Source organism: Chlamydotis macqueenii, chromosome 17 (genome assembly GCF_036417535.1).
Source record: "Chlamydotis macqueenii isolate bChlMac1 chromosome 17, bChlMac1.mat, whole genome shotgun sequence".
Lineage (NCBI taxonomy): Eukaryota > Metazoa > Chordata > Aves > Otidiformes > Otididae > Chlamydotis > Chlamydotis macqueenii.
The window spans coordinates 10,144,771-10,156,898 of NC_141572.1; the positions used below are offsets into that span (position 1 = coordinate 10,144,771).

A 12,128-nucleotide genomic window follows, 5' to 3' on the forward strand; every position below is an offset into this window, starting at 1 on the left:
ATGTCTTCAGAGCCAGCATCTGACGCCGGCCGGAGAGGCCTCAAGAAGCCACGTTCGTTCAGCATCGAGGACATCCTCTCCAGCCCGGCAGAGAAGAGCCCCCAGGTCCTGGTCCCGCTGTGCCTCCGGGGCATCTTGGACTGCGCGCCCAAGGGGCTGTGTGAGCTGGAGGCCACCCCGGCCAGCTCCCTGCAGGAGGAGGAGGAGGAGGAGGAGGAAGAGCTGGAAGGGGCAGGTTGTACCTGCTGCTGCTGCTCTCACACGAGCGCCCGTGCCCTGCAGGACTCGCCGAGTTGGCTGGGTGAGTGTTGGGGTTTGGGTCACGGCGCAGGGCTCGTGGAGGGGAAACCCTGGGCATTGAGGGACGATATAGCACCTGGCCTGCCCCCACAGTGATCTCAGGCCCCAGCTCCAGCGTTCTGAGCTCCGTTCTCAGCACAGCTCCCAAGAGCAGGCGCTTTTACCCGCAGTGCTACCAGGGTGTTAAAGGCAGCAGGTGCTACCTATTACTGGATATTACTGGTTTAGTGTAAAACACTTGGAGAGGATGATTCCTCTAGACGTGGAAGTTCTCTGTGGCATGTGGGGTCCTGTGGCCATGCTACCAAAGCTCAGAGCTGTGCCTGTGCTCCTAACAACAGCAGTCCTGGGGAACCTCACTTGTCCTGTAAGGAAGAGAGGTTTTGGCTACATCTAGCAAAATTACTGCATCTAGGGGAAAAGAAAAAAAAAAGTAGCAAACCCTTAAAAATGCAGTTTGAGAGCATCCTGAAGTTCAGAAATCCCCCTTGTCAGGACTGAAACACAGCTCCTAGCTGGGCTGTGAGTTTCCAGCCACTTTCTGGAGCTGGCCATAAGTAAACCAAGGAAAACCCAACCAGTCCTCTCTGCCTGCACACTTCTCCCCAAGGGATGCCCTAAGCCCTTCGCTCGCTGACGCAGTGATCATGCAGCTCATCACCCACGCCAGCCGGCCAGCTATCTCCTTCCAAGCCACGTGCGCGGATGCAACTTGTGCCCGAAGTGCTTTGAGCAAGATCCGTGTTTCAGCTCCTCACCCCCAGTGCTGCACCTCTGTATGCTGCAATACAACCCATACTGTACCTCTCCCCTTGCAGATGCCCGGTTCCCCTGGCCCATGCAGCTCTTCCACTCGGCGGTCAGGGTCTGTAAGGGTCCCCAGGGGAACCCAAGCGAGCTGCAGACTTTCCACCAGATCCAGCGCCGGACGCGCCGGCATCGTACCATATTCACGGAGGACCAGTTGCAGGCCCTGGAGACGCTTTTCCATCAGAACCAGTACCCGGATGTCATAACTCGTGAGCACCTGGCAAATCGCATTCACTTGAAGGAGGAGAGGGTAGAGGTGAGATCCTGCCGCTGGGTCAGGTGCTGTTTGCTGCAGCCCCCCAAGAACACAGACCGGGGCATTGCACTCGCTTTTTTGGGAGCTGCAGACCCAAGGCCTCATTTTATAAACCATTCTTGGGTATTCCATAAAACACAGCTTAGGTTTGGCAAGCAACAGAAGATCATGCTGGGCTGATTTGTTCTGCTATCTGGTCTCGTAAACTCACGCGCTCCCTCTCTCTTCACATAAACCTGTTCATCCCCTGCACCCAAGTGTATATTCCTTATTTATGGGATCTGTGTGACTGCTGAACGTGCCATGGGGGGAGTTCCAGCTCTCTTGTGCCCCTTACATGTATCTGAGCAGGACTGCAAGGGAGGGATTGATTAATTTTTGTATCAAACTTCTATACGGGGAAATGTATTGCAGTACCCTAAAGCTTACGCTGTACAGTACAGGAGTGTAAATGCCTGCCCCTCTCCAATTAACATGTAAAATGCAAAAGTTCTTCTTTTCTTGTTTTGCACTTTCTAGGTTTGGTTTAAAAACCGGCGGGCCAAGTGGCGGCATCAGAAGAGGGCGTCTGCTTCAGCGCTGATCCTTCAAGGCACCAAGAAGCCCTCTGAGGAGAGCTGTTAGTGGTCGCAGGCTGCATCTCAGCAGATGAACGCCAAGAGCATCCATTTCCCGTAGCAGACAGGTTCTGTAGGGGGGTAACCTGAGGGGGAACAACGAAGCAAAAGGCAATCTCTGTGATTCCCAGAGGAGAAGGACAGGTAAAAGCAGACACGGCACTCTCACATCCCGGTTCCTCTTCCAAACCCAGTTCACGTGGCAAACAACTCACCAGGCATGACCCTCAGATGCTTAAGCAAAAACCACTGCCAAACGCCCGCGCAGGGGACAGAGCTGTGCCAGTGTTAAATGTGTGTGCTTCAACAGAAGGGGAGACCCCTTCTTGTCCCTGCTCTGTGCAGGCAGTGTTTGTGCTTGTTTTACTACTGTAGATCTGCAAAATACCCTGCAAATGAATGTTTCCTGCTTTCAGCACCTCAGTGGCATCTCGAGTGGCTTTTGGCGATTTGTTCCTCGACAAAGAAACACAGATTCCTCCCTCAGCCCGTGGCAGAGGTGATCCAGCCGTTGTGGCGAGAGGGGCTGGCACAGCGAGGGCTCCGCTCGCCTCCGCGCCCAGCCCGCGCCGGTTCCTGCCAGCGCGGGCGGTGTCCGTGTGCCTGGCAGGGCCAAAGGGAAACCGCGTCCCGTAAAACAGCCAGAGAAATAGAACTGTCACCTCCCTACGTGCCGCGGGGGGCCCTGGCCGCCCCTCCCTGCGGGCCCTGCTCCCTGCACGGCCTTCGCCGGCCCCACGGCCACGGGGAGGCCGCCCACAGCCCTCCACACCCGGGCGGCCGGGGAGGGGAGACCCGACGAGCCCCGGCCCGCACGGCAGGGCCAGGCTGCGGCCCCCGCGGCTGCCCCCAAGCCGCGTCCCGGTCTCCCGGCGGCAGAGCCCAGCCACTCCGGCCGCCGCCCCCCCCCTACCCCGGGCCGAGGTCCGGCCGCTGTCACGGTGAGGGAGCGGGCGGGTCCTCCCGGCCAGCAGGGGGCGCGCTGGCCGCCGCGGGGGGCACGGCTCCGTGCGTTTCTCCCGGGCGGGGCGGTGGCTCCGGGACGTTGCGGCTCCCCGTGGCGCGGCGGCGTGACGTCACGGCCGGTCGCGTTCGCGACGGTGGCTGAGGAGGGTCAGGGCGCCGAGCGGTCGCCGGGCCCCCGGCGCCATGGAGGCGGCGGCGGTTCCAGCAGCTTCCTCCGGCGCCTTGGTGCCCGCTGCCCCGGCGGGCACTGCCCTGGTGGCGGGGAAGGAGGTGACCCCGCCGGCCTCGAAGCGCCCGAAGAAGATCCTGGATGAGGAGGCCTACATCGAGGTAGGCCGGCGGGCCTGGGCCTGGGCCTGGGCCTGGGCCTGGGCCTGGGCCTGGGCCTGGGCCTGGGCAGGGAGAACGGGGACAGAGCCCGGCGGGCCTCGTGGGAGCCCGGCAGGCCCCGCACTCCTGGCTCATGGGCCGAGCGGCCCCGGCTGGGGTCTGTCCGGTGTAATCCCAGCTGCGGGGCAGCTCCGGAGCCGCCCCTTGCGCTCCTGCGGCGACCACCGGCCCAGCCTCGGCTTGAAGCGCCCGTGGGCCGCCCGTCCCGCCCGTGGGCTGCCCGTGGGCCATGCGCGGCGGCCACCGAGCTGCTGCGGCATCCCGAGATGTCCCAGCGAGGCCTTGCATTTGTCTCTCTGTTTGTAGAGTTTAGAGAATATCATTCAGCGAGACTTCTTTCCCGACGTGGAGAAGCTGCGAGCGCAGAAGGAATATCTGGAGGCTGAAGAGAACGGTGACTTGGAAAAAATGAGACAAATTGCTATCAAATTTGGATCCTCGTTGGGTAAATCATCGAGGGACACGCCTGCACCCTGTAAGAACTGGCTCACTGGGGCTTAAGGGTTTTATATCTATTATTACTGCTCTGGTTTATCTAACTTTGTGCAGGCAGTGCTTATCTTAAAGAATCAAGACTGGCATTGCATGGGAATTAGTATACCGGATTGGCCAGTAACCAGTATCTGATGGCTGATGGTGAATTTCTCTTTGATGGTGTCTAATAATTTCTTCTTGAGGGAATGGTTTTGGAAAAACAGCTGTTGAATAACCATTCCTCATAGGCACACTTTGCCAAGTTCCTGCTCCCTGGGGCATGTTACATGCTCTAATGTGCAGTATTATACTGTCAGAAACTCTAAGGTATGTTTTGAATCCTTATCATAGTTTTAGGTGTTCTTGTTGCATCTACAGATGTGTAAGACTTTCATATATTGGGGACAGAAGGTGTTGGAAGCTCATGGTTATCTGAGGTTTGCTTAGCAGGCACCCAATACCCTGTTGTACGTTTGCTTTCCCTTCAAGTTCAGGTGTTTCTTATATTAAAGCCCAGTCCCTGGCTGAGCTCTCGTGGTGGGGTTTGGGTAAGTCGCTTTCTTGTGGCAAAGGGCATGTGTAACCAAGTGATTTTCCTTCCTCCCCTGCTGCAGGGGCTGGCACTGGCCTTGGTTAGGATCGTTATGCTGCTGCTTCCTTCTGTTGGTTAAAGCTGTAGATAGGGTGGCAAATGTACTGAGCTGTGGCTCTCCTGTGAATTTTTCCCAGCAGGAGAAAAATCATGTCTTAGATGAGAGCAAAATCATATTCAGTCATTGGGACAGAATTGAAGGAAATATTTTGGAACATTTTCACAGCTTTTAAGTTAAATTCTTCTCTAATATGTCTTCTATGACTTGTTTGGCACATGACCCTTGCTGTGGTGGAAGATGTCACAGCAAGTGTCCTGTTCCATGCTCTAGTAACCACGTGAGCTTTTTTTTTTCCTGTCACAGATGTTACTCCAGCCACGTTTGAAACCCCAGAAGTGCATCCAGGTGGTCTTCCACTGGGGAATAAATCCAAAGCTGGTGTCAAAGCTACAGAGGAAGGTAGGAGAACCATGTTTCTCTAGCTGAGTTCCTCAGCAGCAGGAAAGTGCATTTGTGAGCTCTGTCCCCTGTAAGGGCTTTGGGTACTTAGCGGATGTTTAAGCAGTTTCCTTTAACCACCCAGTAGGTGAAAATGATCACTCTGAAGTTGAACTGGATGCAATATTTTACATCCTGTGTGTGAATGCTCAATTATGGGTCCCCTTATGACTGTGTAAATTCTTAACTCAGTTATCTCTTTGAAGTCAGTAAACTTTTCCTTGCCCTCTGAATGTAATTCTGTAAGTAAGCAAAGACTGTAGGGGCACAGCTATTTATATAGTGAGTTAAAAATGTCTGCCAGCAGCTGGCCAGTTGTGCAATTTCCCTTTAACACAAATAGCTATAAATGCCATAAAAGGTTTTATGTGAAAGTTGATTATATGTCTTCCAAAAATGATTTATTTTTGTACCACTCTGTATATGTATTTTTTTCACTAGGCTTCATGTTAATTATTAGTGGGTCCATAAAAGGCTCACTGTCAGAGGGGATTAAGAGTTACGTATAGCTCTCTCATAGAAGGGAGATGTTAACCTTTCTCAGGCTTCTTCCCTCCTCTTGTTAGGAGAAGCAGAAAAAGGTGATAAAGATGCACTTCCCAGTCTGGACAGCTTCTTAGCAAAACACACGAGTGAAGATAATGCTTCATTTGAGCAGATCATGGAAGTGGCCAAAGAAAAGGAGAAAGTCAAGCATGCTTGGCTGTACCGTGCAGAAGAGGAATATGCCCAGGTAGGGAATGGCTCGGCTGTACCTCTGCTCTCCTGAAGTGACACAACAGGGAAATACCGTTTTACTGTATTTCTGTCTTGTTTGATTACTTAGAATATCATCCTACTTTCTGTTTTTGAATCCTGCTATAAATATGGATGGAAATTAGTTGACTCCGAGCATGGCGCTATTGCCTTAGACTGTTGAACTACTCGTATTATTGAATAAGAATAGAAGGGTCTTGCTTTTGAATATAGTAGTGCATGGGTTGATCACATCTAAATCTGAGCTAAGCTTGAGTTTCCTGGGTCCTGTGACGGCTCATTGCTTCCTTTTGCAGTCCTGCTTCTTCCCCCTCTAAAACACAAGAACAGTGTTGACGTAGTCACTGAGAATCTGTCTCTTCCCAAAGCTTTCAGACTGTGAAGCGTTGCACTAAGTGGAAGTGTTGCTATTCTTGACAGTCTCTTCCATAAGCAGCAATACCAAGGAGGGCAGCTGAGAACAGTTCCCGTTGTTTGTCTGTCATCCTTTTATTACTTGCAGTTAGATTGTTTTCCTTGTTTCAGTTTTCTCTTTCTGTTATCAGTAATAGTCCATTCAGCTGCCGAAGTAAAGCACTGTACACGGTGTGGCTGGCTGTGCTGCCTTCCTCAGCTAGCTTCCTGGGAGGTTCAGGAGCTGTTCTGGCGCTGCCGTGTCAATCTTTCTCCATCAGCAGTGAGCAGCTGGTACTGTTGCCAGATGTGTCAGTGATGGATGTGAGCTGCAGTGCCTTCTAATGAAGTTTGGCACTGATACATCAATGTTTAGTGCTGCTGTTGTGAGTGACTGTTATGTTTTCGTCACAGCTAATGTAAACCCTCAGGGTCTGTTACAATAGTAATGCCCTCTGTGGCTCCTTGTGCATTTTCTTTACTCGAGTGCTTCCATCCAGAATTAAAAGGCAGGCAGCAGGAGAACATCCCCAAAGCACAGGGGTTGTTTCGGGTCAAGGTGAAGTTGTCGGAGCCGGTCTTGTGCCGCTGTTGCGTGTCTTCCTGTCAGTCAGCACTCTGTTCAGACCTGGCATTTCCTTGCATAGCGTGCCTGTTTGTGTAGCAGACAACTCCGCTATGCCTCGTTTAACGTACTCAGTGGTAATATTGCTATGTAAATGTATGGACGATGCCTATGAAAAGACAACATCAGTTGATGTCTTTAATATATAGCTTCTGACAGTAACTGTTTAGTTTAATTAGGGTGAGAATTTTAAAACAGAGTAACTTACTGGTGGCTTACTGAATTCTATTAGTTTCTTTTTTAGTATCAGCGACGCTAGTATACTGGTAACAGCACATAAGTAATGGTGTGAATGTGTCAAATGCTTCCATACCTGTACTGCCTATCAAAACGTTTGAAAACTCTGACTAAGTATTGAAGAAGTGTCTGTTCTTTTGTTACTGCTTACCTCGGCTAATACAGTTTGCATGAGACTAGGATTGTACAAATATTCCATGCCAAAGCCTTGTAGACTGCCTTTATATTAGATATGTGCCACCTATTGCACTTCCCTTATTCAACAATGAACGCTGGTTTTGAGTTTTGATTAGTAGACAGAAAAAAAACAGAAAAAGTTTGAGCCTTCACAAGTGTTGTCACAAGATGTAATAAACAAAGTCATAAACATAATCCTTCTGAGAAGTTAATTCCTTAGTTCTCACTTGATTTTTATACGAGAGCTTCATATGGAGTTGTTGTTTGCAGGCTCACCTGGGAACAGGATGGTTTCTCAAATGCCACTTGCCAGAGAGAGAGTACTTGTGCCGTGCCAGATGCAAAGTGTGCTAGGGCAGCTGAGCTCGTGAGCGAGCTCTTCAAGTTGTGTTTGCCTGATTAAAAGATTGCAGGAGTCTGTTTCAGACTTGATTTATTATTATTATTTTTTTTTTTTTCATCATGCTTTCAGCGACAAAATGAGAACCTGGCACTTCCTTCAGCAGAGCAGCAAGCTCTGGAGAATGTGAAAGCTGGACTGGAGACCTGGGAGTACACGGCTCGAAACACCCTGATGTATTATCCGACAGGTAAGACGCACAGGTTTCTCAGAAGAGGCATTGGTTCTAGGTGGGTTGACTCCAACCAGTGCTTACAGCACTTCTATAGATGACTGAACAGCTGACTGATAACACTGGACTTTTTCTTCTGTGAAGCTCCGATATGTAAAGATGTTTAAGAAAGTTTGTGGTTTTTTTTTTTTTTTGTTAGGAATATATGACAAGTGCCATGTTGTTTGGGAGCTTTAGAGCACACTACCTAGTGTTACCTGAGCCCTTTCTTAAAAAATATTTTGCTTTTCAAGGTGTGTCTGATGAGGAAGATGTATTTAAGAAGCCTAGGGAAGTTGTCCATCGAAATACACGTTTTGTGAAGGACCCATTTAGCCAAGCTGTGAGCAAATCACAGCTCCAGCAAGCTGCAGCCCTCAATGCCCAGGTTAGATAATTTTACTTCTGACTAAAACCTTGTTAGGCTCTGCCCTCTGATGTTGTTCATTAACCAGGAGAACCGTGTGTGTGCTCAATACAGCCGACTCACACCTTTCTCCACGTGAATGGCATTGGTTTTTTTTTTTTTTTTGTTTCAGTACAAACAGGGCAAAGTGGGACCGGATGGGAAAGAACTGATACCCCAAGAGTCTCCAAAAGTGAATGGATATGGATTTGTGGCTACCCCCTCTCCTGCCCCTGGTAAGAGTTCTCTCATCTTTTCTGATGTAAGAGGACTGCTACTGCATTTATTTTGATGTTCTGTTTGTTCAGCACTGGGATGTCATTGTTGGTTTAGGCAAGGAGGTAAGCCTTCTGTCTGTATATGTCCCGTGAGCCGGTGGCTTTCTTGTGTACAGTGTGTGCCAGCTCGATGCAGTGCTTAAATCCTAGCCCGATACACTGGCCAGAGAAGTCACACTGTACCCGAGAGGCTCTGAGCAAGCTGCCGTGCCATTGCTTAGGAATCATCTAGAGAGCGATGAGCCGCCTTAGGCAAGTGGGGTGCTGTGACTGCTTGTTTTTTCCATGGGTATGCTTCTCTAGACCTTAAAGATAAGAATTCAAACAGTTCATGAACCTTAACCTTCAACAAGTTCAGGTGCTCATTTTTCAAAACGAGGAGCATTTTTCTCAGTGTGTCCGGTAGTTTGATGGTTCAGCCTGGCTCGTAGGAATGTGCCATATCTCACTTCCTTCACAGTCTAAGCTACTGTTTTCCTCCAGGTCTGCTGCTTTCTAGGTTCTTTCTTTGTCTGAATACACTTGTCTATTATAGATTCCTTTTGTTCATATTTGTTAGCTGCAGGATACTTTCAGTTAGAACAAACTGATTATTTTTCTTCCCATTGAAATGTGGTATCTGAGTTTTCAGCTGTTCTTCACCAGCCATTATGTTTCCCTGCCTTTTATTACTGTGCTAAAAGGGGAACATACTGAGACTTTTCCTCCAGAAAGCCTGAAGGTGGCACTTGGAGCACTCCCCCTTTATCCGTTGTAAATGTCTTTTCCAAACGCTGGAGAGCAGGATTTTCTAGTCAGTGACTTAATTGGGCTCTTAGAATCTGTTCTGCAGTTGTAGCTGGAAAAGCTTTCACTAAGAAAAAGCTCACCAAATGGAAAAATAAACACATGGAAAGGACAGTGCTTGGCTGTTGTGACCTGGAGGGTGACGCAGCCACAGGCAATCCTGTGAGGTTAAGGTTGTGCCCTTTTAATGGGAACCACATGTTACTATTCAGCGTGGGCTGTGGTTTCCTCTGCAGTGGAGGGGCTCCTTTCTGTGTTGATGAATTTGCTGCATTTAATAATTTTCTGGATTTTTTTTTGTGGTGAATGAATAATCAAATGCCTTGCATGAGCGTGATTTTTAAAATTTGTTTTTAGGTGTGAATGAGTCTCCTTTTATGACATGGGGTGAAATCGAAAGCACCCCTTTGCGCCTAGAAGGGTCAGAAACGCCGTATGTGGACAGAACACCTGGGCCAGCCTTCAAGGTATTTCATGTCAGGAGTCAGCATGTCTATTTGGGGGGAAGGACTAAGAAGGTAAAGGCAAATGAGTAACTAATAGGTTAACGTTGTTGTGCGAGCGTGACGTCTCTCTGGGCTGTGTTCCAGAGAGTCCTGGAGACTAATAATCTAGGTTCTGCTTGGAGGGTGGAGGTGGACATGGCTCCACTTGAAAGCTGCTTGGTGGAGATACCCGAGGTGGAACACACACTGTTGGTAGGAGAGTGAGGCTTGATATTTGATGATGGGCCCAGACAAAGAAGCTTTCAGAGAAAGCTGAAAAGAGTCCTGATTTCTTATTTTAATGTATGAATGGGTAGAAATTGTAGGATTTTCCTCTGCCTTGATCTTCTGGCTGTCACAGCCTGAGGCAGCTGTATCACTTGAGAGTAGAAAAGGCACTCTGGCTTTGCTAGTGCACCTGACCCAGCATGCCACCTGTCTCCTGCTGGTGTCATTGAATGTGAGCTGTCTTGAGACTCTTAGTTTAAGAAAGGTGTAATTTGCTCTATGTGCCTCTGTTTTGTCAGACTCTGAAGCTCTGGGACTGGTTCTCCTGTTTAGCAATGTCTGTGTTTGCCTGAGAGCTGGCTGGCCACAGGCCAGACTAGGCATGACACAGGTGACATTGTTTTTCTAGGAGAGACAGCATGAGGAAATGCCAGAAGTAATGGCTGCTTCCTTGACTGAACTGGTTTTACCATTTTTGTTACTTGCTAAGGCAGGTTGAAGGTCTCTCTGTGTCCTCTCTGGCTTTTATATAGCAGCAGAGAGGTGTGTACTGACCCCGCTTCTCCCCGGTTTAGATCCCTATAGGCTGGAATCCAGCTGTGAAGGTGCTTTGTCTCATTTTTGCAGCACTCATAAGAGTGCCGTGGTGAGTAAACTGTGTGATGCATTTATAGATCCTGGACCCTGGGCGCCGTGAGCGGTTAGGACTCAAGATGGCCAATGAAGTGGCAGCTAAAAACCGAGCAAAGAAGCAGGAGGCTCTTCGAAAAGTGACAGAAAACTTGGCCAGGTGAGACTTCTGTTCTGACAGCGGAACTGGAGATGGGTGTTTGCTGATGAGATTTAAATCAACATATGTAGGAAGGGAGGAATGATAAGAGTGCTGGCAGCAGGAAGAGGTACAGTCAAACTAAGAGTTTTTGGAAGCTAAAAAACTTAATTCCTGAGGGAAGGTGGCTGGTGGCTCTCACTGGTACTCCCTCTTGTCAGCATTACTGTTGTGCCCTACAACCACCCAGCAACGCATCTGGTCGGTGTTTTGCCTTGTTGCAAAGAGGAGACATGGGAAGGCGTGCTTGACTGGGTCATGGGAATGAGAGAACAGGTTCAAAGGAAAAGGCAGGCAGTGCCACCCTGGTTTGGGCGGGATGTAGGAGGATTCTCTGTCACTTGTCTCTTTAGAGAGACAGGCTACGTTTACCTGCAGCCAGTGGGTCTGGTCTGTGGGGCGAGTGGACACCAAGCTTACCTGTGGAAGCATTGATACTCTTCCTGATATGTGGCAGATTTTTACTGTAAAATCTTTTAAAACTGTTTATTCTATTCCAGCCTTACTCCGAAAGGACTAAGCCCAGCAATGTCACCAGCTTTGCAAAGACTAGTAAACAGGACGGCGAGTAAATATACCGACAAAGCCCTGCGAGCCAGCTATACTCCTTCCCCAGCCCACACAGGAACTCCTGGTTACAAGACCCCAGCAGGTGGGCCTCGTACACCCACAAACACCCCACAATCTAGGACAGTATCTCAGACGCCCGTGTCTCAGGATTCTACATCGATCACAGATAATTTACTGCAGCTTCCTAAAAGAAGGAAGACCTCTGATTCCCTCTGAATATTCCAGTCACCAGCAAGGGGATAGTGAACTGGCTGTGCTCAGCTGTCTGCAAACTGGATGTTGTGAGCCATTGGGGTGTCTAGATACAGCTGGCAGAGTGGAATCCAGCGACTGCAAGATGTGGGACCAACGCTACTCTAGACTACATAGCTAAAATAGCCTATGATGTCCTTTTTTGAAGCAGAGTATCTCCTGCTGTGGTGTCACTTCTCTTTGAACTGCATGGGTGGGATGCACAGGGCTGCTGTAAGCAAAGGGATACTTCCTGCAATGGCAGAGAAGAATCTGGACTCTTGGAAAATGGCGATAATTTTTTAAAGATGTATTTCTCTTTTTAAGATGGCCATGCATTTAAATACGTTTCTGTACAGATATGTCTATTTATAAAATGTGGTAAGCCTTCCTAAAAGGTTGAACTGAACTTTTTTCTAGCTTGTTGAACTTCTTTGGTTTTGTACTTTGCAGAAGAGCGGATACAACCATGGATATATTGAGACATGACTCAGAATTTTACAGGGCTTCTCTTTAATTAAAAGTGGAGTTTAAACTGATGCTCTTGGAACGTGCAGCGGGCCTGTCAAGATAGTTGGTACGTTATGAAAACAGTGTGCATACAGCTTCCGA

The 12,128-nt window shown here is 49.1% G+C and overlaps 2 protein-coding genes across 2 annotated transcripts; both read left to right on the top strand.

Annotated features, from left to right (window-relative positions):
- GSC2 (goosecoid homeobox 2) lies at positions 1–2,217 on the top strand. Its single transcript, XM_010117408.2, has 3 exons — positions 1–301; positions 1,119–1,366; positions 1,886–2,217. Exons 1-3 carry the CDS (start codon positions 1–3, stop codon positions 1,988–1,990), a joined length of 654 nt encoding a protein of 217 aa, XP_010115710.2. The 3' UTR covers positions 1,991–2,217.
- An 858-nt stretch (positions 2,218–3,075) lies between these two features.
- ESS2 (ess-2 spliceosome associated protein) lies at positions 3,076–11,925 on the top strand. The gene is made up of 10 exons (XM_086761386.1): positions 3,076–3,279; positions 3,646–3,814; positions 4,770–4,865; positions 5,471–5,637; positions 7,565–7,682; positions 7,958–8,091; positions 8,243–8,345; positions 9,531–9,640; positions 10,561–10,676; positions 11,216–11,925. Exons 1-10 carry the CDS (start codon positions 3,133–3,135, stop codon positions 11,499–11,501), a joined length of 1,446 nt encoding a protein of 481 aa, XP_086617512.1. The 5' UTR covers positions 3,076–3,132; the 3' UTR covers positions 11,502–11,925.
- The last annotated feature ends 203 nt before the right edge of the window (positions 11,926–12,128 follow it).

What these genes read in the sequence shown, in the direction of transcription:
- GSC2 (XM_010117408.2), top strand. Translation starts at nt 1, where the DNA reads ATGTCTTCAGAGCCAGCATCTGACGCCGGCCGGAGAGGCCTCAAGAAG. An exon ending in GGACTCGCCGAGTTGGCTGG is followed by an intron (nt 302 to 1,118) that starts GTGAGTGTTGGG and finishes CTCCCCTTGCAG; the next exon opens with ATGCCCGGTTCCCCTGGCCC. An exon ending in TGAAGGAGGAGAGGGTAGAG is followed by an intron (nt 1,367 to 1,885) that starts GTGAGATCCTGC and finishes TGCACTTTCTAG; the next exon opens with GTTTGGTTTAAAAACCGGCG.
- ESS2 (XM_086761386.1), top strand. Translation starts at nt 3,133, where the DNA reads ATGGAGGCGGCGGCGGTTCCAGCAGCTTCCTCCGGCGCCTTGGTGCCC. An exon ending in TGTCAAAGCTACAGAGGAAG is followed by an intron (nt 4,866 to 5,470) that starts GTAGGAGAACCA and finishes TCCTCTTGTTAG; the next exon opens with GAGAAGCAGAAAAAGGTGAT. An exon ending in CACCTGGGCCAGCCTTCAAG is followed by an intron (nt 9,641 to 10,560) that starts GTATTTCATGTC and finishes ATGCATTTATAG; the next exon opens with ATCCTGGACCCTGGGCGCCG.